Source organism: Scomber scombrus, chromosome 4 (genome assembly GCF_963691925.1).
Source record: "Scomber scombrus chromosome 4, fScoSco1.1, whole genome shotgun sequence".
Lineage (NCBI taxonomy): Eukaryota > Metazoa > Chordata > Actinopteri > Scombriformes > Scombridae > Scomber > Scomber scombrus.
Genome location: NC_084973.1, coordinates 21,238,524 through 21,263,711, shown reverse-complemented (window position 1 = coordinate 21,263,711; position 25,188 = coordinate 21,238,524). Strand labels below are relative to the sequence as shown.

Below are 25,188 nucleotides of genomic sequence, written 5' to 3'. Positions count from 1 at the left end.
CCCTACTGCTGTGCTAATCCTGTATCTGAAAAGATAACTTGCATTATTTAGATTCTGGGGGAGAGGAATCATGAGTAAATATCATGTTTGTTCTAACCTTAGAAATGTACATACTAATGCACATACTGTAAACAAATTTTATTCTAAATGAGTTGATATGACACACCTTAATACTCCAGTTCAACTAAGAGAGTTATAGCAGAAAACACTGTATATAAGTCAGAGATAAAGGTTGCTGCAGACATTGGTGTAAAACAGCTGAATGACAATGCTTGAGAAGTTTTCTTGTGTAGTAGAAATATAATTGTATATTGAAAAAGGGAAAAACAATAGACTGTATCACTGCCAAAAAAGTTTCTGTCGTCTGCTCTCGTTATTCCCAGGTTTCCACATAATTACACCTTTTAGTAGGTGATTGACTGATAAAACCTGTTATTTATTCTGTTAACTGCTTAAACCATCGTGTACCTGCATGCATGTTTGTGTGTGTGTGTGTGTGTGTGTTTGTGTGTGTGTATACATGGGAAAGTGCGCTGAAGTGAAAGGAATGTGTTATTACCCAACATATAAAACTACACCTGAGATACCAGCCACGATTTTCACAAGTGTCAATCACTTGAACTTGCTCAAGGATCGTAATTTTCCAGAAGACACAGTTCGTTCAGGTGCCGCTGTTTACACAAAACTAGATTTAATGGTTCTACTATTGACACTATTTGTAAAGAAGGGACATCAAACACTGGATTTTTTAAGAAAACTGGGCGTTTTAAGGTAGATTTAATGATAGCTGTTCTGGCAAAACATCTGAATAGTCCAGCACTCACCAATAAAGTTAGTGAACAGTGTTGTAGAGCCAGCACAGACAGTTTATTTCTCAGCTGTGTTTCAACATGTCTAGTTCGCTTGGCTGAAAGAAAATTAAGTCTAATTGTCATATTCTTGTGTGTGTGTGATGTGACTGATATCGCATTTTCCCACCCAGACTATATGGGGGCAGTTTCACCTCTAGCTGGAAACAGATGAGGGAATTCCCAGATGCTGATAGTTACTTGTTCTGATTGATTTGATAATTGTGTGGCAAATCTGAGAACATTTCAAGGAAATTGTGTTGGGTTTCTATCCAGCAACACTTTATTGCAAATTGGACCATGTTGCAACAGTGATGCTAATTATACACTACTGGTCAAAAGTTTTAGAGCATCTCCATTTTCCCAATTTTTATTGAAATTTACTTAGTTTAACAGATCTATATTTATAATCTGGCACTCTACTGAAATATTTTTTGCATGAATTGCAGTTCAAAAAACCCTATTTATCTTATTCTGAGTCTTCATGCAGCTCATCGGTTCAGCCTCTGTTTGAAACAGGCTGGTTTATCTCCTGTCTCTTTAAGGCCCCCCATAATGAAGAGTTCACTCTCTTTTGACTGGCCAGGTTTTGGAAACTGCCCCTTGGGAGACTTCCAGCTTGTACGGAGGATATGTTGACAAGCCATGAAACAAACTACTGTAGTAGTAATTCACTACTTTTTCTTGTTCTTTACCTGAATAGTTAACATCTTAAATACATCGGCACATGTTTGAGCCAGAATCATTTCTACATAAGTTAACCTCAAGCTTAAATAACAGAAAACCACAAAAAGTGTAATATCCCCTTTAACATTTCAATGCACAAATAAATTATTGGAGGAAGAAAATATTTTTGCAGATATACAGTGCATCCGGAGAGTATTCAAATCCCTTCATTTCCCCCACATTTTGTTATGTTACAGCCTTATTCCAAAATAGATTAAATTCCTTTTTTCCCTCATCAATCTACACACAATATACCATAATGACAAAGTGAAAAAGGGTCTTTCTAAAAAAAACTTTTTCGCTTTGTCATTATGGTGTATTGTGTATAGATTGATGAGGGAAAAAAGGAATTTAATCTATGTGTGAATACTTTCCAGATGCACTGTAAAAGCCGAACAGACTCATACTTTCTGCGATGGGAATCAAATATATTTCAGCAAGTTCACATGCTTCTTACACTGTTGCAGACATTCCCACAAATATGTTGCACTTGGTTTCTTTCATTTCTGTCCAGATTTTCTTGTTCTTTTTTTCTAAGATAGTTCTGACACAGCCTGGAGGTATGTTTTGGGTCATTATCTTGCATTTGGATGAATACCAGAACAACTAGGCGTAGACCAGAGTGTACTGCATACCTATGAAAAATGCTGCGGTAGCCTTTTTGCTCCAGGGTGCCAGTCATTCTGTGCAAGTCACCAACTCAGGATCCAGCAAAAGAGTCCCAGACCGTCACGCCTACTCCTCCATGCTTTTTATACAGACAGAGGGTTGAAAGTAATCAGTAAAAGTGTAGAAATTATTTGCATCAACTTTCAGGACTTAATTTATGTTCATTGCTGCAGGAAAGCTTCTACTTTTTAACCCTTACTAGATGGGCCTTTTTTAACCTAAACTTGTTTTTCAATCCCACTTTGAGCATCATAAACTCAATAAAAACTTGAAAAATGCTCTGAAACTTTCACCTGGTAGTGTAAATTAATATAAACACACATTATCACATATTGCATTCAGACAGATGTGTAGACGAACATATGGTATAAGCAGAAAACCTCTCTTTTTTACATCTTTCTAACCTAGATTGACCAATTTTTGCACAGCTGAGTTATTGTAAAGTTCTGCTTGGCTGATTTTGAAATTGATTAATTAACAGTTGAAATAACTCGTAATTATCTGTTTAACAGTAACCTGAAATTGAATGAAGCAAAAGGACCTACAATTCAAGCAACATTACAGGATACACAACACAAAGCAGTTGGAGTGTCAAAGGGCCTTTTTCGACATTTTGAACTGTCACAGTAAGAAAAAGCACAGGTGTTGCTAATAACATTAACAATGGCTTTGTTCAATATTTAAGTTTTTCAAGTGTCTCATTAAGCCGTAACAGTGAGCCAACATTCACAATACCAGGACCCTGAAACTGAATCGGCTAAATTGAATTCACCCTTCTGTCATTTTCATTCATTACACCTTCGCTTTTCTGAATGTGACATGTCAAAATGTTCTCTGACTATACAAAGATGTTTTCACTTGTTGGCTTTTGACTGCTACCACGTCACCATCTTTTCCAGTTTCAAACACCCAAAACATCAGTCTTTCTTTTGTGCTACTAGCAAAATTCCCCTGAGGACCTGTTAGATTGTTTTTATGTGGGTTTTTTTTTTTGTAATATTGTTTGGCTCGCATGCTCTGTAAAATTGCACAACATTCAACAGCTTGCAAGCCACACCTGAGAGTATCTGTGTGTTAAGTCAACATAAAATGTCATCAAAGTCAACATGGATTCATTTGTATCAGTAACACCGTAAACAATATCTGTCTGGTTTTATTGTTTGTTTGTTTGTTTTGGGAGTTTTGCCTTTACAAGTATTTGAGGAATATGAATACGATTTATTTTATGTTGTTGTTGTTGTTGTTTTTTGCTGGTAAGGGTCAGCTGGTGCAGAGCAGGGGGGTATTCCAGAAAGCGGGTTTTGTGATAACTCAGAGTAAGTTAACCCTGAGATGAGGAAAACTAAAAAAGTTATCCGTTCCAGAAAGAGAGTTAAGTGAAACTCAGAGTCAGTCACCATGGTAACTGACTCTGTGAACATAACCTGCTCGCTGGCAGGTTTTCTTTAAGAAACCCAGAGTTTTCTACCTGTCTCCTAACTGAAGCAAGCTGCCAGACATGGTTGTCCATTTCTTTGCAATCCAATAGATATTGAGGCAGAATTAATTTGCAATGCCTTATGTCGGGAGATGTATTCAGGGCTCAATTGGATGTGCTTTCATTCCGACATGAATATCTGTTAGAACGGAATCACTGTTCATTACACTCAATCATTTCTTAACATTCTCCGGCCATATCTGCCTTCTTGTTCATCTTATTCTTAGGAAGTATTTTATTTAATATTCATGTACACATCGTCACATTATAGTCTTAAAATCAATTACTCCAATATGTATAATAAGTAAAATTGTGTCATTTTTAGCTGCTTCCAAATACGTCACATCACTTTTTCACCTGTATGCAACAATTTTAAGTGAGGTAAGTTAAGTCAGTGGAGTGGTGCATTAAAACTTAAGCATTGACTCGGGCAGCAATTTTCTCCCATGCCACTTCTCTCTCCTTGACACAGAAGTATAAATCAAGCTTTACACTCAGAGTTTGTTGAACCTCCTACCTGGAATACCTGGAAAAATGATGCTTGAACACATTCTCTCTGGATCAAGCCTATAATCATTACTCCAAACTGCTGCCAAAAAAGGTTACTCACAGAAGAAATCAGTTGTTTTTTAACAGTGAAATCAAATATTTCCTTTTGACTGTTTGAGCATCGTTTTGCATCATTTTGCTTTTTGCTTCTAGTGGACCATAATTGTTTAACCTATGACATTCAGTATATCCTGTCTTTCATGACTCTGGGTGTTGAGGTCGCTGAACTTGTATTTGGTAGCCATTAATAAAACAAGATCGTTTGAAAAGAGTGCTCATTAAACCTGTCTGAGCCTGTCTGAGCCTTAGATTCCTGTAAAAAACTATTCCAGCACCAGCAGTTTGAACAAAGATGCAAACTCAAAGTGAAAGTAACAGTTGATTCACAAAGGCATTTATATTTTAATAGGGTGATTAATCATCACTGTTTTATTACCTTATGTACCCCGCCGTGGGCGGGGGAGCACAGCTGTATGTTCAGGGCCGATACAGACCTATAAAAAGTGAGGACAAAATTTCCTGCCATCATTTTCTCTGCCAGTATGGATCTCAAAGTCGTGTTCATGATTGTCTGTCTGTGTGCTTTGGCCATCGCCTCAACTGAAGGTAAGGACTCCAGTGAGAAATGAGAAATACATTTTACACTTTTATTTGTGTGTTTTAGGGAAAGGATGTAGTATTTGGCACATCTAGGTGATTTTTAGTTTTAAATGAGAGGGATAATATTAAACCTGTTGCAACATGTTGACTTTGAAGTGGTTATTAATGAAAAAGAAAAACTAGGACAGCACTCCAAATTTCCTTTTTTTTAAATTACCACACAGACGTTTTGCTTCTTCAGCGTGTGTGCTGGTGAACACACATCACACAGGTGAAGTTAATTATAAATGTCCACTCCTGGCAAAACAGGTGTATCCCAAAGGAGAGAGACATATAGCCATTTTTTTTTTAAAAAGAAGGAAAAATAGTTATTCCGCATATTTGACTGCACAATCAAAAACTTTCAGTCCTGTTAAGTGTTTTAGTTGCTGAGCATAAATGTTCATAGTCATTATTTTCATTCTCTGTCAAACCAAACAAGTCTAATACAGTGTATTGTGCTCTTCAAAAAAAGGTAAACTACTGAAATTGTGCTGTGTGTAATAATGGGAAGATCAATTCTTGAGTTTCTCTTCAATGCTGAAAAAAGTTTATTTTGGGAGATTTAAGTTTGCTTGTCCTTTTGTTATCATTCTTGAACACATTTAAAAATAGAATTATTTTGTATAACCATATTCTGTTGTTCTTTTTTCTTCTTCCTACAATGGACTTTAATCCCAAATTGTAGCTGGCATCCCAAAATGCTGTGTCACAACAAAAAAGGTCATTCCAAGGCGGATCCTGTTGAAGGTTCGAAGATGGGAAATGCAGCACAGCAACGGTGCCTGTGACATCTCCGCACTGATGTAAGTGATTAAGGTCAACGATAAACTCAAAGATTACAGTGATTTTGAAGTTGTTTCATTATCTAGTATCCACTTAGTGAGAGACAAAGACATAAACTGTTCAGCCAAAAGGAGCATGTAAATTCACTTACTCTAATTTATGGTTTAACAATTACTCTAATCTTATAGTTTCATATATAAATATATATATATATGTTTTGGGTTGTTGTCATGCTACAGAATAAATGGTTCATTCAGATGCTTCCTTGATGGTGTTGCATGATAAGAATGGATAATAATCTAAGTGTTTAAATAGCTTAAAACCTTTGCACAGTACTGTATATAGTATATTCTTGCATTTATCTAAAATTGAAACTTTCTTTCTTTGTGGGTCCGTAGACTGTATGTAAAGGACATGAGAAGGCCCGTATGTGCTCATCCCAAGCTGAAGAACCATCTGGTGGTCCTTCAGCTGAGGAAGAAACGGAGATCAACTATCTGAGTTGTGGAGTAAAAATAAAATCTCTCACTATGATGTTTTCAAGAGTTTTCATCCTACAGAAACTATCCTGTTTGTTTCTTTTTGTCAGTTATGCAATATATCTTGATTTAACTCCTGAAAAGCAGCTTCTCGATACGTTAGGTGCGATCAGTGGTAAAATAAATCTCTGTACAATGTGACTTTTTTTGTTTGTTTTTGTTTTATTTCACTTTTCAGATGTAGTCAAACTATCGAGAGAGATTTTCTGGTTACAACAATGTTGCTTATTGAAAATAAAACATACAAACATATCTGTGTGGTCAAAGTAATATAAACAACAGAGGCATTCACTGGTGCTGGTTGTTTTCTAACTACATGAAGAAACACAGTCAGATGATGCTGAATTTATTTTCCTGGAGACAGTCTGTGTTAATTCTTTGTCACAACACTAGATGAGAGCATTCAGAGACCATAGAAACTTTACATACATCTGAGAAATCTAAAAAAAATGCTGCAACGTACCCATAGATATGCAAACCTCAAGTTTTCAATAAATGAAAAGAAAATTGACTTTCTCTGTTCAGTCTTGCCCTCTGATGATGAAAACGCTGACACCGCTCCCTCTCTCCGTCATGATTAATTCCATTGAGACAGGCCACAACATAGAGCATAGGTTATAAAAACATTTGGAGAGCTTCTAGAAAGATCATCTACTTGATTTATTTGGATTCACTCCAAGGTGAATGATAGATGTAATCCTTTGACTGTAACTGAGGTGCTTTCTTGTACTTGGGACATTTGGGATCACTAATGAAAACGTATCTGTTGTTATGAAAGTATTGCTCCTAAATGCATTTGAAGAACACATCTGTGAGTGTAAAAACATTTAGGCAGCTCCCTGTTGTTTGAATTCTCACCTCCATCCACCATCTTACTCCTGTTATTGGGTGATTACTTCATCTTGCTTAAATAAAATATTGTAAACGTATGCTGGAAAACAACTGTGAGTTAAATTTTAAGTGCTTTTTCCAAAATAAATAAAATATTATTGTTTTAATGGAACGCCTCCTTTCCTTATAAAACATGCTCTGGAGCCTGACCTGAAGGTATAGAAATACAGATATCTAGTATTGCAGGGCAACAGAAAAATCCAAATCAACATTTACATAATCCAAGACTGAAAGAAAGCCAGTAGACGTTCTTCATCAGGTAGCAACAGATGCTGCCTGTAGTATTTTACAGCCTTCCAGATTTCATTAATAAACAATTTGTCAGTCGCTTTTGTGTAAATTCCTACTGTAATTCCCACTACTATTACATTCTTGTAGTCATTCTAAATAACTATCCTGTAATAGCAATGAAAGAATCAGCTGAAATATGTGTTGATGACAAGACAATAAAATCAAAGGTGAGCAATAATCCACCTCTGCAGTACTCCATTCAGAGTCACTAATATCGAACTATTAGTCAGTTTGAGACCCAAGGCTTCAGGATGTTATGATAGTGAGGTATTTGTTATTCACCCCATCAAAGCAGCAGAAAACCAACTGCAGCAATTTTCAGTCATAAAGCCTGTTGAGTCACACAGGAGAAATACTTTCTTTTAATTTATGTGTAGCCAGGTTAGAATAGGTTTCTCCAGAGACGATAAATCAAATTGTCCTTAATATACAGAAACCTACTAGTGGTGCAGTGTAACTCAGTACATTTACTCAAGTTAGTACAATTGTATGGTACTTGTACTTAACTTGGTACTTCTACTCCACTACATTTCAGAAGGAAATATCATATTTTCTACTACATTATATTTATTTGACTACTTTAAACTTTTTTTACTTAAAATAACAATGATAAGGTTATAAATATGGTATTATAAAACAGTGTTTCTCAAACGTTTAGGCTCGTGGGCACTTTACGAAAAACATCACTGTGTATTTGTGTCTCTTTGTCATGTTTCAGATGTCTCACATGGTTTCAAATAAATAAATGTTTGAGGCCCAAAGAGGTGCCTGTGACATCTCCGCACTGATGTAAGTGATTAAGGTCAACGATAAACTCAAAGATTACAGTGATTTTGAAGTTGTTTCATTATCTAGTATCCACTTAGTGAGAGACAAAGACATAAACTGTTCAGCCAAAAGGAGCATGTAAATTCACTTACTCTAATTTATGGTTTAACAATTACTCTAATCTTATAGTTTCATATATAAATATATATATATATGTTTTGGGTTGTTGTCATGCTACAGAATAAATGGTTCATTCAGATGCTTCCTTGATGGTGTTGCATGATAAGAATGGATAATAATCTAAGTGTTTAAATAGCTTAAAACCTTTGCACAGTACTGTATATAGTATATTCTTGCATTTATCTAAAATTGAAACTTTCTTTCTTTGTGGGTCCGTAGACTGTATGTAAAGGACATGAGAAGGCCCGTATGTGCTCATCCCAAGCTGAAGAACCATCTGGTGGTCCTTCAGCTGAGGAAGAAACGGAGATCAACTATCTGAGTTGTGGAGTAAAAATAAAATCTCTCACTATGATGTTTTCAAGAGTTTTCATCCTACAGAAACTATCCTGTTTGTTTCTTTTTGTCAGTTATGCAATATATCTTGATTTAACTCCTGAAAATAAATAATAATAATAATAATAGAATAAATAAATGTTTGAGGCCCAAAGAGGTTAAACTCTCCAATATTTCACAAAAATGCAAAGATTAAAGAAAAGTTTTGAATATTAATCCAAATGTATGTAGTAGAAATATGTTTTTTCTGCCTTCTTACTAAATCTATTATCTCACCACCTCACTCAGATTCCTCTTGTGACTCTTACAAATTAGTCATGGTATGCTGCTCATGCCTCATTGCCTCATGACTCATTACTATTACTAATGTACTTTAATAAATGTATTTAATATATTAGTCAGGGGCTGATTGTCTGAAAAAGTACTTTTACTTATACTTTAAGTAAATTTAGCTGATATCGCTTCTAAATGTTAACTTAAGTGAGATTTTAAATGTCGTCAAGTATTTTACATTGTGATATTTAGTAACATTTAAATAGTATTTCAACTTTTGTTTATTTTTATCCAGCTGATACATATTTCATTATGTCAATAGATGTTCTAGGTTAAATTTGACCGCCCCAAAAAAATATTATTTTAAAATATTGCGCAAATTTGGCACAGGGACAAATGAAAGGATACTGTGAAGAACATGTATGTAAGGGTTAAAAGGTAACTTTCTTACACAGTAGCAATATCTCGACACCTCATCCCCTGCATCCCAACCTGTCTTGTGAGACACTTGATTGATTGGCCCCACTGCACTATGCAGAGTTGAGTTTCTTAATCTGTTTGTATTGGCTTTTAGCTTTGACAGTTTGTAAGTTTAAAAAAAATTAAAATAAATAGGTGTCATTTCCCTGCAAGTGTGTGTGCACAGCCTAGGAAATAAATGTTCCAATTGCAGTACGGCTGCCGCATGCAGTGGATGGTTTCTGCTTGTCCCTTAACAAGTTCTGAAATGATGCCAGATCTTCTTCTGGTGATTTTAAGGGCACATTTTTGAACTTGCTTCCAATTCATCTTGTTGTTTCTTATTGTATCCCACAAAGAGCCCTGTGCTGTATTCAAGGTATGGCCTTATGAGAGTATATTGCAACTAAATCATCAACAGGAAGTCCATTTCTGAAGCCGTTTTGAGGCTTTCTTTGACACTTCTTGGACATCTATGTAATTTGACCATTGTCTTTAGCCTTGACAAATCATCATTTTCTAATAAAGTTCTTCAAAACTGCAGGTGTTCTCATAACCCTGAATAGTTAGTGTTTGCTTTGTAACCGTAATATCAGCACACACATAAAAACTAAATGACCAGTGTTCGCTTTAAAGCAGTAGTCTCAGCATACACATAGCTTGCGCTGCACTTCATTGTTTTTCCCCCGTAAGACCTTAGAGATTCAATAACCTGACTATAAACACAGAATACTATAAAGTACCTGATATAGATACAGTAAATGATTGTATGTTTTGAGTAGTACAATAATGTTGATGTATTCATCAAATAAAAATATCCTTCAGTTGCCCTAACCAGTGCTTCAGTTGTGCAATGCAGGGATAAATATGCGTTGGCAAAGGACAGTTGGCAAAGGGTATACTTCATAACAAATCTGTCTTTGACTTTCCCCAAACAAAAAGTTAGAGATGGGTTGCCACTCTTAGACTGAGCCAGGATTTATATCAGCAGAGACCCAAAGTCAAATCCAGACTGGTTTAAGAGACAATCAGGCTCTGTGACTTCAGCTTTAGTGTAAGAAAATATACTGAACAAACAAATAAGATGGTGCCAAATACCCATAAAACATGTCACAGGTGAGGGCTGGTGTACTCCTGCCAAAAGTTTAATCTTTTGTGGTAATCCTCCTGACACTGATTCATAAGCACCTGAACTGTCACAAAGTGTTTGCTGTGGTTCATCTTTCTTCAAAGGGCAACGTGATGGATCTTTTTTCCCAATGTGTAGTAGAAAGAGAAACAGTTTGAAAAAAAAAAGATACCTCTAAGCAAACAAGAATAATATAGAAACTGTCAGACTGCTGATATTAAATCTGGAGGCACAGAGGGGGAAAGTCACAGCAGGTCTAATGCAGCAGCACCCTCTAGAGGAAATACTCATAGCTAGTAAAGGTGTGGCGTGTGGTGCTACTGTGGTCACTTTATATTTAACATTTGACATGTTATTATTAATCTCCTCCCCTCCAAATTCCTCAGGTTTGCCAGAGTGACTTTTTTCTTAAACAGTGTCGTGCAAACAGAAGGAACCGCAAATGTTTATCTTACTGTGTAGTTGGCACAACTGTCAGGCTCCACACCCCCTTAAAGTACAAGTTCCTCCTTGCAGACTTTCACTCAGGAAACCGGTTTCAAAGTTGCACATTTTTCTTTTGTTTCTCTTTGGGCTGTCAGAATACTTGCTATGGCACTTGAATCTGCCAGTAACCCACAAAATAGAACCATTAATAAGCATGTTAGTAAAGTGGCTGCCACAAGTTTTCAGTATTTTAATTAACTGTCATTTTGTGGTTTAAATGCATTGTCAAAGTGTTTCTTTATTAACATATTTGCCTCAACAAATAGCTTTTTCATAGTGAAAACTCTACTCTCAAACAAGTCAACCTGTCCGAACGACAGATGTGGTCGCAGCATAGCGCAGTTTCTTATAGATAGCTTTGTCTACTTTCCCAATGAAGCATGATAAGTATTTTTTTATCAGCCAGTGTTTAAGTTGGCATGGCTACAAGACAAGTCAAAATGTGCTGCACAATGTCATAACATGATATCTTATATCACTTATGTGCAGTAACACATCTGTATACCAGTGTGCAATATAATACATATTTGTTCATATTTTAATTGTCTCTCTTTTATCTTCCTCTTCTCTATCATTTTATTATTCACTCTGAGTAGAGCTTGAAAAAGCAACATTTCTGTCTTCAGTGCTGCCATTTGTTGTGTTGTTGAGCATGTAACAATATAATCTCTTGAATTTTGAATAAAATGTCTATTTATGCAATGTTTTTCATACAAAAACATACAAGGACACATCTGTTAGAATACATTTAGAGGTCCAGTTTCTGCATTTAATGTTTTTTTAATGATGTATCTTTAAGTTGAGAAAAGTATAGAGTGATTGTGTGTAATAATTGGCCACAGTGCTTTACGATGGACATCACAGTTTGTGACATCACTGTAGTAGACATTCACAAGCAAGAACAAAACATGTCCGAAATGTTAAACTCATATCAAAGGCTCCACCATAGAGCAGATGACCACACTGTAGTACACATGCTCCATATAAAAAACCTTACAGTTTTAGCTTCAAATAAGAAAATCTTCGTACCCCATTAAACTTCCTCAAGTATGCATTTCTTTTTGTGTAATATTGCACACAAAGTGGAAAGAGTATTCACTTGACAGAATATTTATAGGATTTTGCAACCAAAACAAAACAAAACAAAACAAAAAACATGATAAACTAACGAATACTTTAGTATTGATTGTGTACAATAAGTTTATTGTCAAACTCAAATATCATTATATATGTTTATCACAAGTGTTTAATAACCACATTTGAGGGATCATTGCAAAAAAAATGTATGTTTATAGATGAGATTATTGGCCAATATATTGATAATCGATATCATTTTATTACTCTCTAATATCGGTGTCAGCCCCTCTCTTTAAATGTTGGACTTTAGTCTGTCAGTATTGTGTTATCACTACTTAAACTCAAGAAGAAAAATCCAAATACAGCCTTAAATTGTGTATTTATAAAAAAACAAAAACTACACTGAACTATAGCAAGCCTTTAAATTTTAATTTAGTTTAAATGTTTTAATCCTTTTCTTATGTGTTAACTTTATCATATCGGTCGACAACTTGAAGAATAAGTCATACTGCTGTGGTTGGGCTTGACCCTTCCTGATGATTACATAATAATGGGAGGACCGCCCATCTCCCCTTTTCCTGTGTGGCCGTCCACTACTGGTTGACAGGAAACACCAGCAGAAACAGGCAGCACACCAGCAGTCACTTCGCCTTTTCAAAACACTGTATTCATAGCCTATCATTTTCACAGTGTGACAGGTTTCTTCTCCAGGAGCTGGTGATGATGTCTGCCCCAGCCGGCCAGGAAGCCGCTGAACACTCCGGGCTGCACAAGTTTGTCTCTGCCGTGTTTTACGCCGGTAGCTCGTTTCTGATCACGGTGGTGAATAAAACGGTGCTGACGAGTTTCAGGTGGGTGGCGCTTTGTTGTGCTGTCACTTTGGTATTGTACACTGTCGATGGGAAGCACACGCACAGTCGCACACGCAGAAAGAGAGAGAGAGAGAGAGAGAGAGAGAGAGAGAGAGAGAGAGAGAGAGAGAGAGAGAGAGAGAGAGAGAGAGAAGCTGAGAATAACCCGGATAATAAGCTGATTTGCCGTTTGTCACTATGGAGTCACTTTTCCTGATCTGGTCTGATAAAGAACTTGTTGCTTTGCAGGTTTCCATCCTACATGTGTCTAGGAATTGGCCAGGTGAGTGACCCAGTTTGGATTTTCATATTCCTCCTCCTCCTCCCTCTCTGTCTGTCTGTCTGTCACAAACAGTGGTGGAAAGTAATTAAGTACATTTACTGAAGTACTACAATTAAGTACATAATTTATAAACTGGATGACAATGGATAACATAACTAGCTTTTAAAGTACAACACCTTGTTAAAGCCAGAACATATTTTAGAAATCTTTCATTCCACATGCCATACAAGCTCTGAACCTGATATGACTGTACCAGGAGATCTCCTCAGAGGGCTTTAGTATAGTATTTACACCTGCTGTTGCTGTTCATGTGTATTTGCACAACTTTTTTCTTTTCCCTTTTGTTGTATGTCATGGAGTGTCTTGATTTGTCTTGTGTAATTTGATGTCTTGGAGAGGACATTTCCACCATGGTGGACAATAAAGTCTTCTATCTATCTATCTATCTATCTATCTATCTATCTATCTATCTATCTATCTATCTATCTATCTATCTATCTATCTATTAAACCAGTGGTTTGACGTCTTGCAAAAAGCAGTGTGCAGTCAGAGTCACATTTTCACATATCTGTGAGTCCACCAAATAGTCAGTTTTCCCTCTGACCTTCTCACGTAGTTTCAATTCAATAAATGTTAAAATGATCCAATTAGAGGAAAAAGTCCAAAAACTGAAGAGAGATTTGTATGTCAGAATTTTGTTTTTCTTCTTTCCTCTTCCATTAATCATCTCACAACCCCTCAGATTTATCTGGTGACCCTTTGGAGGAGCCTGACCCCTAGGTTGGGAACCACTGGACTTAACCATCTAACTGTATATAAAGTAGCTCCATCTCTAGCAGCTAGCTTATTACTTAGTAGGTTTACACATACAAAGAATCTGCCTTGGTGTTGTGGTGCATAACAATTAAAGAAGAGAAAACACAAATACTTATACTTGGTAAGAGTAAAATACCACTACCATAAAGAAAGATGATATAACTATATAAATACATTTTACTATTGAAATGTGAAATATCTTAAATATAGTAAAAAATACAGTGGGATCCAAAAGTCTGAGGCCACTCTCCCATTCACTTGAATAGGAAATTGGTAAAGTAAAAAGTAAAAGTAAAAAAGTACTTTTTCTTTTATACATTAACCACACATTGTTGCCAATACTTATGTACTTCTATTTAAAAGGATTGTTCATGCAGTACACTACTTTACTTGTAATAGAGTACTTTTACATTGCTTTATTGGTACTTTGACTTAAGTAAAGGACCTGATTACTTCTTCCATCACTGGGCTCATATAGTTTTTGTTCTTTCAGATGATCACCACCCTTGTTGTCCTTTATGCTGCCAAAAAGAGAAAAACAGTCCAGTTTCAAGATTTTGACAAAAGTGTTCTCTTGAAAGTAAGGCATTTCAGTTTTACCTCTTGACAGTATATAATTATATTATATTCTATATAAAAAGACAAAATCTGATTTTTATCTTTTATGTTCCTGCCAGATGTTCCCTCTTCCATTGTTGTATGTTGGGAACCACATAACAGGACTGGCGAGCACCAAAAAGCTCAGGTTTCATCACTTTGACTGTGGTCTCATTAAGCAGATTTTGGTCATTAAGTTTCACAGTGCTTAGTCAAGAGTCTTTCCAAAAACATGTTGTGTCTTTTACAGCTTACCCATGTTTACGGTATTACGGAAATTCACAATTTTGATGACAATGATCCTGGAAATATATATATTAAGGTATGTTTTTTTTATTTTACTATTAGAGATATGTAGAGCTGCAACGTTTGAAAACAACATTAATCAGCATCTATTTTGATAATCAAATAATCGTTTTAATCATCATTAAGCAAAACTACCAAATATTTGCTTGTTGGAGCATCTCAAATTTGAGGATTTTAAGCTTTTTGTGTCATGATAATAAACTGAAAATCTTTGGGTTCTAGTCTATCAGTCAGACAAATCAAGACATTTTAAGACAATGCTTAAGAAATCATAACAGGCATTTTTCACTATTTTCTTACAGTTTATAGGCAAGACAATTAATTCATAATATAATTTGCACATTAATCAGTGATTAGAATAATCTTTATTAACTTTGAAGCGCTTAATAGAGTATGATTGAATAATTGTATAGGAATGATGACAGATTTGGTATGAAAGTATTGTGAAATATACAGTGTGGGGAGATTTGTGACAAGTTTATTAAGACAGGAGTTTTCAGTGCACAGAGAGAAGTGGATGTGATTTTACAAAGAAAGAGATTGTCAAGTGTTGTCCTGATTTGGTGTGTCTTCCTGTGTAGTTTTGGGTTTTGCACTCAATGCTTTTGTGTTTCTTTTTCAGAAAAACGTTCCCAAAGCGACTTGTTTACAGTGTTGTAGCTATAATCTTTGGTGCCATGGTTGCTGCAAGGTACTTTTTTTCTTTAAAAGTAACCTGACTCATTTTGAATTGAAACACCTTGTTTAAAACAGACGTTTTCAGAGTGGGAGGCAGGCCTCCCAAGGGGGGCTCCAAACAGTTTCAGGGGAGGCTCAGTGAATGGAAGTGAAACAATATTACATTTGTTAGCAGAAGCAGATCATGTAGAAATGCCTAAATGTATGTGATAGAGATAGCTCAGAGTAGTTTTGGAGAATTTTACAGTTTTTTCCCCAGAGTCATACAATAATAAATGCCTTTTTATGTATTTGGTGTATTTGTAGTGTTTCAATCGTTGAGTGTGTATGGGATCAAATAACATAACCATGATCCTATAGGCATCCAGGAATTAAAAGAAAAAAAGCCTTTTTCAATGCTTTGTTTGAAGGGAGGCCCACAGTCTGAGACTTTGAAACCCCTGGTTTAAGAAATAATCAAAGTGCCAAGAAACCAGTAATTTTGTCTCCTTTAGTTCTGACCTGGCCTTCGATGTTGAGAGTTATACTTTCATCCTGCTTAATGATGCCTTCACTGCTGCCAGCGGTGTGTACACCAAAAAGAAACTTGGCATTGAGGTAACATTCTCTGCACATTTTGTACAAATAGAGACAATTTGATCTGTATTGTGCTGGTCGTGTCAGAACAGCTAAATAGTTCTATAGGTGTGCTTTGCTTGATAGTATGAAAAGCTGCCCCACATATTATGAGGTTATAACAGATTTTATTTCTGCACAATAAAGCTTGTTTTCTCAGTTATAAATTCTAAAGAGTTTGACTATATTGATTTTGATTGCTTACATTATATTTTTTGTTATTTATAAGAACTTTGCAGGGAAGCAATGTGATTAAACTGTATTTAGCTCATACCTGTATGTCTTTTATCATGTATGCTTTCATATTTCATACATGTTACTGTTTTACAATTGTATAAAAGATGGACCATAGGTTTTTAACTTTACATGCCCATAAGTTATCTGTGTATGTTCAATTTTTACTCACATTATATAAAATATTTTACTCTTTTTTTGTAAAGGGCCTTGGGAAATATGGTGTCTTATTTTACAACTCATTAATCATTGTTATACCAACTCTCTTGGCAAGTGCATTTACTGGAGACTTACACAAGGTATGTAACTGTGACTGTATCAAGTTTTTGTTTGTCTTAAATGCCCCAAACTGTTTCCTTTTATTATATAACCTACTTTTATGTTTTGATCCACAGGCAGTCACATTTGAAGACTGGGTTAAAGCCACATTTATTTGTTGTTTTCTCATGTCCTGCTTCATGGGGTATGTCACTTTAATTCAGTGAAAACCTTTTAATGATTTCTTTTTTGTAAACTTCAAAAGTCGAACTTCGAAACTTCCATTACTGCCTCAACCTACCAAGTTTTTTAAAAGCCTTGGCACTGTTATTTCAGGTTTGTGCTGATGTATTCCATAGTCCTGTGCAGCCACTATAACTCAGCGCTTACTACTACTGTAGTCGGGGCAATAAAGGTAAGAACACACTGATAAGAATGTGATCCTTGGACTAGAAAGTAGGCTACTCAGAGTGTATACATTTGTCAAAGTTACACAATCCTCAAAAAAAACGTTTTAATTAGAAAATATTTAACGTTCCAATCTGGATTCTGCATCATGCGAGTGACAGGCAAGTAGTGATAAACTATTATAGGATACACATGGCAGATTTTCTCATTAAAGTAAATGCAGTAGTTCATGCTAAAAGAGCAAAATGTTCAAAATGTTGCCACAGCTTAACTCTCTTCATAAGTCTTTGAGACAAAAACAACCTCCTTTGCAGAAGTACTTATGCATTGTCACATTTTTTTTATCCCTCACATTAATGCTAACAATATAATATATTTTTTAAATGTCCCCAGAATGTTGCTGTAGCCTTTATTGGCATTTTTGTGGGTGGAGACTACCTGTTCTCTTGGACAAACTTCCTGGGCCTCAGCATTTGGTAAGAATCTGTTCAAATGTATTTTATTGTACTTTTTTTTCTTTTCTTACAATTATAAACAGTTTGCAAAAAACTTATTTAACTATGAGCTTGTAGTAATAGTAATAGCATTAATAGTTGTTGTTTTTTTAAAAGATCAATTTAGAAATCTTTCACTTGAAGGGTTTCTTTCCTTCATGTGACCAAATTCTGTCACTAACTAAATACAAGTCTTGTATTTCCAATCCAGAGCAAAACATGGATGTACAAGATCAAATATTTCCAGACATATGTGTTCTGTCATCTTTGAAATAAAATCTATTATCTATAATCTATCAAGTAACAGGGAAGTGGTAAAAATGTTTTCCATGGCCTAACCATGCATTGCTTTTATCTTTGGCTTTGCAGTATGTCAGGTGGACTTGTGTACTCATATCTCACTTTTAACAACGAAACATCTGGAAAAAACACAGAAGGAACACAAGAGCTGAAGATTCACATTGCAGAAGATCTTAAAGAGAAGTACTCTGCAAGCTAAATGGACACTATTATATTTATCACCACTTGGTGTCACTGTCCTGCTTCATATTGGAGAAAACTACTGTTTCTTATCTTTTGTATTTCTTTGAAATCAATCACTTTCCCTGGATAGATTATTGCTGTTATTTAATAAACACCACTACTAAATGAATACATTAAAACAAAAGAACACATGAATTCAGGATCCGGTTCAGTGAATGTTTATTGAAGACCAGAAGTGGTATAACAGTGTGGGCAGGCTGTCAGAGAAATCTTAACTTTAAAATGTGTAACAATGTCTACCAAGCAAGCAGGATCACTCTACACATGTCAAACATGAAAACTGTTGGAGGTTGTTAGCAGAGGGGACAACTGAAACTAAAATTCAAAACTTCAAAGCTCTTGGTAAATCGTGCACACTCAATATTCTAACAAACACAATCTGTATATATTAAATGCCATACATTTCTTAAACCACAAAATAGTCTAAGGGTTAGAAATGCTTCACAATAAACTATAATCAGGTACAATAAATCATTTGGTGTCTTGATTATCAACAATTTACTTGCCTTCCAGTTTCACCTTAACTCCACAAAAGGGCAATTTGTAAATCAAACAGATTCAAACATCACAGCTAGAGTGACAGAGTGAGAGACAGGTTGTAGGTGTAGGTTTCCACAAAACAACCAGATGTAGGGCAGTTATGAGAGGCTTCATACAGTGTTGAATGATGTAGTGTTGCTTAAAAAAACAGAAAAGAAAGAAAAGCACCCAGCACTACACATCATTTCATGAAAAAAAAAAAAACAAGTGCCATTTTCCTGGACACGTGACAAATCTGATCTTCAGTGCATTGCAAGCTTAATCCAAGACTTAATAGGGGGTGCAAGTACTTAAAACATATCTTTACTAATTTTCTTTCAATGTGGACCAAAATGTCTAAAACTGACAATTCCTATTAGCTCAAAAGGATGTTTAAATTAATGTGGCTGAGAACTTTTTTAAATTTTTTGCTGATTTCAGAATATTTCCCTTTAGACATCGTCGTGATGTCAGCACTCTAAAACAGAAAAAAAACATGGTGAAATAAATATCTCATAATTTAAACTTTGAAATGAGATGACATACATGCACCACACACTACCATGATGCTATGCCTGTATCATAACTGGTCTGCCACCTTTTAATATAAAAGATGGCTGACATCATGCTTCCTAAAAATATCTCCCGTCTGGTTGGAAAACAACTTCTGGCCTGCAGATTTTATACATGTCTATGAGGAAAACTGCTGGAAAAATGAGAATATGGCATGTTGTAAGAAGTATTCTGGTTCTCCAAATATTTTGGAATATTAAGGAACTCAAACCAAAAGACATGAGGATGGATTTTCCCTTGCATCTCTGGTAATGTCATGCGGATACTATTTCATGTATTTGTACTGTAAGAAGTGGTGAAACTGTCAAAAGTTTGGATTGCTTGGCAAAGTTTGTGCCTTGCCAGACCTCTGGATTAGGCTTGCAATGATCACCTCTCATTTGCATGTAAAAATGACCATGTCTCCTGACAGACTGATCCAGCTCCCCTGACTTTTTTTTGTCTATTCTCACCGCTTCTTGTAAAGAGTTGTGTGGGTGAGGCTAAAACGATCTGAAATCTTTCTCAGTCCATTTCTGCCACTGCTGGCTGACATCGGTGGCTGAAAAGTTGTGCTTGCGACACTAGAGATGAAACCTAGGAGCTGTCTGACAGTCAGGATGCAACTTACATTTTATTAAGTTGGACCACACCCTGTATCATTCTGTCCATCTGAGCTTAATCCATATATACATCAATCATACACACTCTCTTACACTCACAATATACTTAAAAAAACTCGTTACCATCAAAGTGCAAACAAAACAAATTAAAACATAACAGGTATTCTTCCTTTGCCTTCAGAAGGCAGAAGAAAGAAAGACATTCTTCATATAGTCAATTCTATAATAATAGCAGCCTAAAAGGATAAAATGGAAGCTGAATAAGGTGCTTTAGCTTGTGCCTTCCTGGTGCTGTAAAGGGGAACAGATGTTGCTGTACATTAACACTGATCTTGGGCCAATTCAGCTCTTTCTTAAAGTCTGGTTTCACAACTTGATAGAATAAACTAAACTAGTCACTGATCTGCGTTTATGAATGATTTCTAGCTGCAGCACATATTGCAGGAAGGCGGATTGGGAATGGAGATATGAGGGGTGAGGGGTCAGGGAGGAGGGTGGGAGTTCAGGCAGACAGGTTGTTGGCCAGCTCGATGAGCGCCAGAGCACCGTGGAGACGCTCTCGTTGCTCCTGGAGGCGGCGCTTGGCGGCTCCCCCCTGACTGCCCTTCTCTTCCTCTGGGGTCTCCTCCTCTTCCCCGTTTTCCTCGTCAGACTGAAGGAACTCCATGGGATCCTGTTGCTCCTGGTCTTCAGCGCTCCCCTTGCCCTGCGGTTTCACCTTGGTGGTTGTCGGAGCGCGTTGCTCGCGAGTTCGCCAGTACCTGCAAGGACAGAGAGAAAAGTGCATATTAACACAAACTGAAACTGCACTATATGTTAGAGTATGCATTCTTTCTGAAACTGCAAGTCCACCTGTTGAGATAATTTCAGAAATGTAGCCACTTACTTTGCCAGCCACTCTGCCACAGCCTTGTTGTCCACCGACTGGGCCTTCCCCAGGCCCTCCTTCGGTTCCTCCCTCTTCAGACGGGAGAAAGGATGCTTGGGGCAGTGACGGTTGGCATGTGTGAACCGATTGCCACAACCTGAGGAAAAAGCACAAAGCAGCAACATGTTAATCAACAGGTGTGAATAAATGCAGTAAGCCATGAGAGGTCATGTTTCTCAGCGACATTAAAGTTGCTGCGATGTGTAATTCAAGACCTATTTTGGTAGTCAGTTCAGTTTTTTAAAAATCAGTAAAGACTGTGAATAAATCCTTTTCTCGTCACTGTTATTAACTACAAAAATTCTAGTGGTGATTCCCTGATAGTACATATTTTTTTATTATTCATAGTACACATACTATGAACAATTGTGGTCACAATTGTGTATTTCAGGTACTTTCCAAAAGTCTTCAAACATAATTCAACCAATTATAAGCTCCACTCAGTCACACTGACTGAGCCCAATTTCATACCAGTGGAAAGTACCTAAAATCTCAAGGTAACAAAAAAATGTGTTGCTTACTACAATAATAACACTTCATCCAGTTTAATGACACGGTCTCTTTTAAAAACAATGTGATGGACCACCTCTTGTGGCTTACAGATTCAGTCTAATTTAGATAAATGCCGACTGACAAGTAAAAACACACCTTTCTCTGAGCACACAAAGGGTTTTTCCCCAGTGTGCAGCCGCTGGTGTGTCTTCAGCTGACCGCTCTGGACAAACGCCTTCCCACAATTTGGATAGTCACACAGATAGGGCCTCTCTCCTGTAGGGGGGGGGGGGTTATTTAGATAATTGTTTTATTGTTCAATAGTTATTACACAGTACTGCTTAAAATGATACACACATGCACTATTTTCAGATGTAAATGCTGCAATCACAGTAGGGAGATCAGTCTTTTTCTACTTTCGCAGACAGAACAGAGCTGTGCCTCCACCTGTTCAGCATCTGGTTATACAGATGTTTACATGACCCTCTCTGCTTCTAAAGGTGGGCATTATATACCACCACAACACCCCCACCTTTTATTCCAAAGTACTTTTAAAAAACTAATATATCAATACATTATAACCTTGTCCATGCCTCGCTGTCTGAACTCACCTGTGTGTGTTCTCTTATGAGCTTGGAGAGACTTCTCTCTGGGGAACACCCGGTTACAGATGTTGCAGCGGATCCGGCTGGATGAAGTCTCCCCCTCATTTATCAGCTCCCGGACGGTGTCAGCTCGTGGACGACCTCTGCGGATACCATCCTGGCAGCAAGAATACACAAATTCAGATCTCAAATTCAGCAAAAACATCAGATCCTGAGTATAATTTGTAGTTTGAGTACCAAATGTTTTTAAACTACCAAATTTGTGAAAAACTCGTTTCAGAAAGTATAATTTTAACTGGCACATGATGTTAAAACTACTTTTATTACATATATGTATATGTATTTGTTATTATAAAGAAACATTCAGTACATGTTAGTTACCAGTGATTTGTACTCGATACATTGAAACATAATGTCGATCATTATTTCCTTTGCTGAACTCACGTGGGTTACATTGTGGCACGTTTGTTCATTATAATTCATTCATTCATTCACATCCGGTTACATTTTTGGCGCGCATACACGTCATGTATGAGCAGCTGCTCCCAAATCAGGAAGTAACTGGGGTTTAAAATCCACCAGGTCACACCCTAATGCGCGGGCGTTTTTTTAAATGACTCTCAATCCCGGCCATATTAAGGCTGAGTCCATACATAAATTCCCAATTTTAATTCGTCTAATCTCAATTTATTAACAATTATTTACCCCAAGACTGCACTGATCTTCTCCAACTACTCCGTTTGGGATAGTTTGTCTTTAAAAATATCAATAGAAGCATGCATGCACTCTTATATAATGTTATTACTGGTAGTTACATATATTTTAAGTGTTGTTTTAAGTTATAACTGTTGTTATACATGTAATCCGGTGTTGTCAAAAGCCTCAAACTATACTATTACAATATGTTTTGGCCATTACTGCTCAGTCTGTGCAGCAACATCATTTTCATGTCACAGTTTGTAATGAATGGGTTTGAGCATGTACCTTCATCTGGTCAGGTGAAGGATCAGTGTCTGCTTCTCTGGCCGTCTGGGTCCCGGTAGGGGACGAAGCCCCGCTCACTGAGCCCGGGCTCAGAGTCACATTGTGGGCGTTCTCCCCCCATTTCCACGGGTAGACCATGAAGTCGCTGAATCCAGGGCTTGTCGGCGTCAGAGCCTCAGCTTTAGTGGGTTTGATCGGGGTGGTTTTGATGACCGACACCAAAACTCTTTTGGGAGAGTCGTTGCAAAAAATAACATGCGGGTGCTTGTTATCAGCCATCATGAAAAGATAGATGTCCCGGTGTTGAGTCAGAAAAGCAAGTTTAAAAAAAGAAAGATTAAAGTCTCACTTATATTTGATTGTTTTGAGTGCGCCCTATCAATCCGGAGTGAATATGTCCTTCATTTCCACAGAGGCAAAGAAAAGAAATCCGTCCTTCGCTACAAAGTATCCGCAGAAGATACAGTCAGGGGTAAAGATGACTGGTAGTTTCCTCTTTGACGCGGCCGCTCTGGACTGACCTGTGTGCGCCCACAGGATCGTTGTCCCGCGTTGCAAAATCGCGCCTGAGCCGTCAACCGACCAATCAGCTGCAGGAATCCACTCCCACGTGTCTGAAGCAGCCAATGAGAGCGGCCACATAGAATAAGTCTGCAACATAGTAGCCTGAGACAACCAGGGCGCTCTTTACGTTGTGATTGGCTGAGACGCTTTTGTCCAATGAGATTGAAACAATATTGGCCAATAAAAAGGAGCGAAGGGCATGGTCATCTACCGCTCAGCCAATGAGAGTGAAGGGCGGGTAATTTTACATTGCAGACGAGCAGATGTCCCCTTTCCCGCGCTGAAGGAGTCTGTTTATGTTATTACACTTTTTGGTCAATTTAAAGGGAAAGGAAACGGTGGCTCAGAGGCGCCAAAGTTACGTAATCATTTTAGGGCGGAAATACATGAACAAAGGGCGCACTGTGTGAGAGGAAAAATAAATAGAAACTTAAGGTTACTTGAAATGTTTTTGGTGATATATCAGTGTAAGTTTTTACTTTTGCTTTACTGCTCTCTATAACAGACAAAAATGCAGAATTACACCTATGTAAGTTATATTTAAATATTGCATTGAGGAGACTAAAGAGTGGCTCTGATTTCCCCTTTTAAGTTGGTTCTCCCCAATCAATTGTTAAATGTTTTAACATATCAGTGTAATTTTGGAAAACACGCAATTAAAATTTTTATTTTTGCTCTTAATTTCCCCATCAGAGAAAAAACCCAACCAAACCAGGAAGGTGCTTTTCAAACGCACTCACGTACTGGAAACATGAAGACTTCAATTAATGATGTCATTAACTGACACTTTTTGGTCTACTGACATTAACAGTAACTAAGTTTATGTATTCAAGCAATTTTGTTTTGGATACAGTTCATGTTAAATAACTTAAGTATGTAGTCATTGTCCTATGAGTATTCACTCTAGTGCAACAAAATACTTTCTGTTTGTCTTTGCTTGCCTGTCCTGTCTGTCTCACTCATTCATGCTGTAGTAATCAGTCAATAGGTGCCTTTTCCTCAGTGAATGTTCTTAAATCACTGCTTTAAATATTGCTTACTTATTTATTTCTTAACCAAATAGTTGGTTTATATCGTGTTTTTACTTTCTCACGTGGATGGTATGGTCATTGTGTGAGTCAGTATGCATGGGCCACACAAGGTGTCAGTGTACACATCTGTCCTTATCTGATGTTTCTGGCACAGCCCACTTCACCTGTTAATTTGTGTGTGTTTTTGGTTTGTATAAGGTCTGGGTAGACTATAAAAACTGAATTACTCTCTGGGATAAATAAGGTAATCTGACTCTGAATTCACATGGTTACTTAAAAAAGCTCATCCATACACTGTGCTGTGTGCCAAAAGGAGAACTGATTTACTCTCGATGGTACACCATCCAGATTATAATTTAAGAATACAAACTTCTTTTTATATTTGAATGTCATGCATTGACATAATTTTGTAGCAAACAGTGGTTATTTTAATGTAATCAATACAAAAACCAATTTTGTATGTCAGACTGGAAATAAATCTTAATTAAATATGGATTTTATATTATAGCAATAATCATTTAAAGTATGCTTACATTATAAGACTGAATGCTTTAGTCTGTACATAACACTTGTACACTACACTCATACATTTATGTGTCATAGTGATATATGCCTACCCCCCCCTCCCAAAATAGGTTGACACCTACTTGTACTTTCTACTCTGACCACTAGATGCAGCCAAGT

At 36.8% G+C, this 25,188-nt stretch overlaps 3 protein-coding genes across 4 annotated transcripts; 2 read left to right on the top strand and 1 right to left on the bottom strand.

Annotated features, from left to right (window-relative positions):
• The first annotated feature begins 4,802 nt into the window (after positions 1-4,802).
• ccl27a (chemokine (C-C motif) ligand 27a) lies at positions 4,803-6,195 on the top strand. Its single transcript, XM_062417871.1, has 3 exons — positions 4,803-4,875; positions 5,597-5,714; positions 6,093-6,195. Exons 1-3 carry the CDS (start codon positions 4,812-4,814, stop codon positions 6,193-6,195), a joined length of 285 nt encoding a protein of 94 aa, XP_062273855.1. The 5' UTR covers positions 4,803-4,811.
• A 6,497-nt stretch (positions 6,196-12,692) lies between these two features.
• On the top strand, positions 12,693-20,374 carry slc35d2 (solute carrier family 35 member D2). Of its 2 annotated transcripts, none has more exons than XR_009925040.1 (12): positions 12,693-12,974; positions 13,224-13,257; positions 14,567-14,653; positions 14,751-14,818; positions 14,921-14,992; positions 15,599-15,667; positions 16,149-16,251; positions 16,710-16,802; positions 16,899-16,966; positions 17,098-17,188; positions 17,561-17,645; positions 18,033-18,168. XR_009925040.1 is itself a non-coding variant. In XM_062417113.1 (12 exons), exons 1-12 carry the CDS (start codon positions 12,844-12,846, stop codon positions 18,160-18,162), a joined length of 1,017 nt encoding a protein of 338 aa, XP_062273097.1. In that variant the 5' UTR covers positions 12,694-12,843; the 3' UTR covers positions 18,163-20,374. The 2 variants fall into 2 exon arrangements, 1 of the variants encoding a protein (XP_062273097.1); XM_062417113.1 differs by having other exon boundaries at positions 12,694-12,974; positions 17,098-17,176; positions 17,563-17,645; positions 18,033-20,374.
• Positions 20,375-20,401: 27 nt separating this feature from the next.
• Positions 20,402-23,409, bottom strand: znf367 (zinc finger protein 367). The gene is made up of 5 exons (XM_062417114.1): positions 22,910-23,409; positions 21,932-22,082; positions 21,477-21,596; positions 20,787-20,925; positions 20,402-20,661 (listed from the first exon to the last, which is right to left on the bottom strand). The coding sequence occupies exons 1-5, from the start codon at positions 23,189-23,191 to the stop codon at positions 20,403-20,405; spliced, it is 951 nt and encodes a 316-aa protein (XP_062273098.1). The 5' UTR covers positions 23,192-23,409; the 3' UTR covers position 20,402.
• Positions 23,410-25,188: the final 1,779 nt, after the last annotated feature.

What these genes read in the sequence shown, in the direction of transcription:
- ccl27a (XM_062417871.1), top strand. Translation starts at nt 4,812, where the DNA reads ATGGATCTCAAAGTCGTGTTCATGATTGTCTGTCTGTGTGCTTTGGCC. An exon ending in GGCCATCGCCTCAACTGAAG is followed by an intron (nt 4,876 to 5,596) that starts GTAAGGACTCCA and finishes CCCAAATTGTAG; the next exon opens with CTGGCATCCCAAAATGCTGT. An exon ending in TGTGACATCTCCGCACTGAT is followed by an intron (nt 5,715 to 6,092) that starts GTAAGTGATTAA and finishes GTGGGTCCGTAG; the next exon opens with ACTGTATGTAAAGGACATGA.
- slc35d2 (XM_062417113.1), top strand. Translation starts at nt 12,844, where the DNA reads ATGATGTCTGCCCCAGCCGGCCAGGAAGCCGCTGAACACTCCGGGCTG. An exon ending in ACGGTGCTGACGAGTTTCAG is followed by an intron (nt 12,975 to 13,223) that starts GTGGGTGGCGCT and finishes GTTGCTTTGCAG; the next exon opens with GTTTCCATCCTACATGTGTC. An exon ending in AAAAGAAACTTGGCATTGAG is followed by an intron (nt 16,252 to 16,709) that starts GTAACATTCTCT and finishes TTTTTTGTAAAG; the next exon opens with GGCCTTGGGAAATATGGTGT.
- znf367 (XM_062417114.1), bottom strand. Translation starts at nt 23,191, where the DNA reads ATGATGGCTGATAACAAGCACCCGCATGTTATTTTTTGCAACGACTCT. An exon ending in CTTCACCTGACCAGATGAAG is followed by an intron (nt 22,083 to 22,909) that starts GTACATGCTCAA and finishes TCTTGCTGCCAG; the next exon opens with GATGGTATCCGCAGAGGTCG. An exon ending in CTTTGTGTGCTCAGAGAAAG is followed by an intron (nt 20,926 to 21,476) that starts GTGTGTTTTTAC and finishes CTTTTTCCTCAG; the next exon opens with GTTGTGGCAATCGGTTCACA.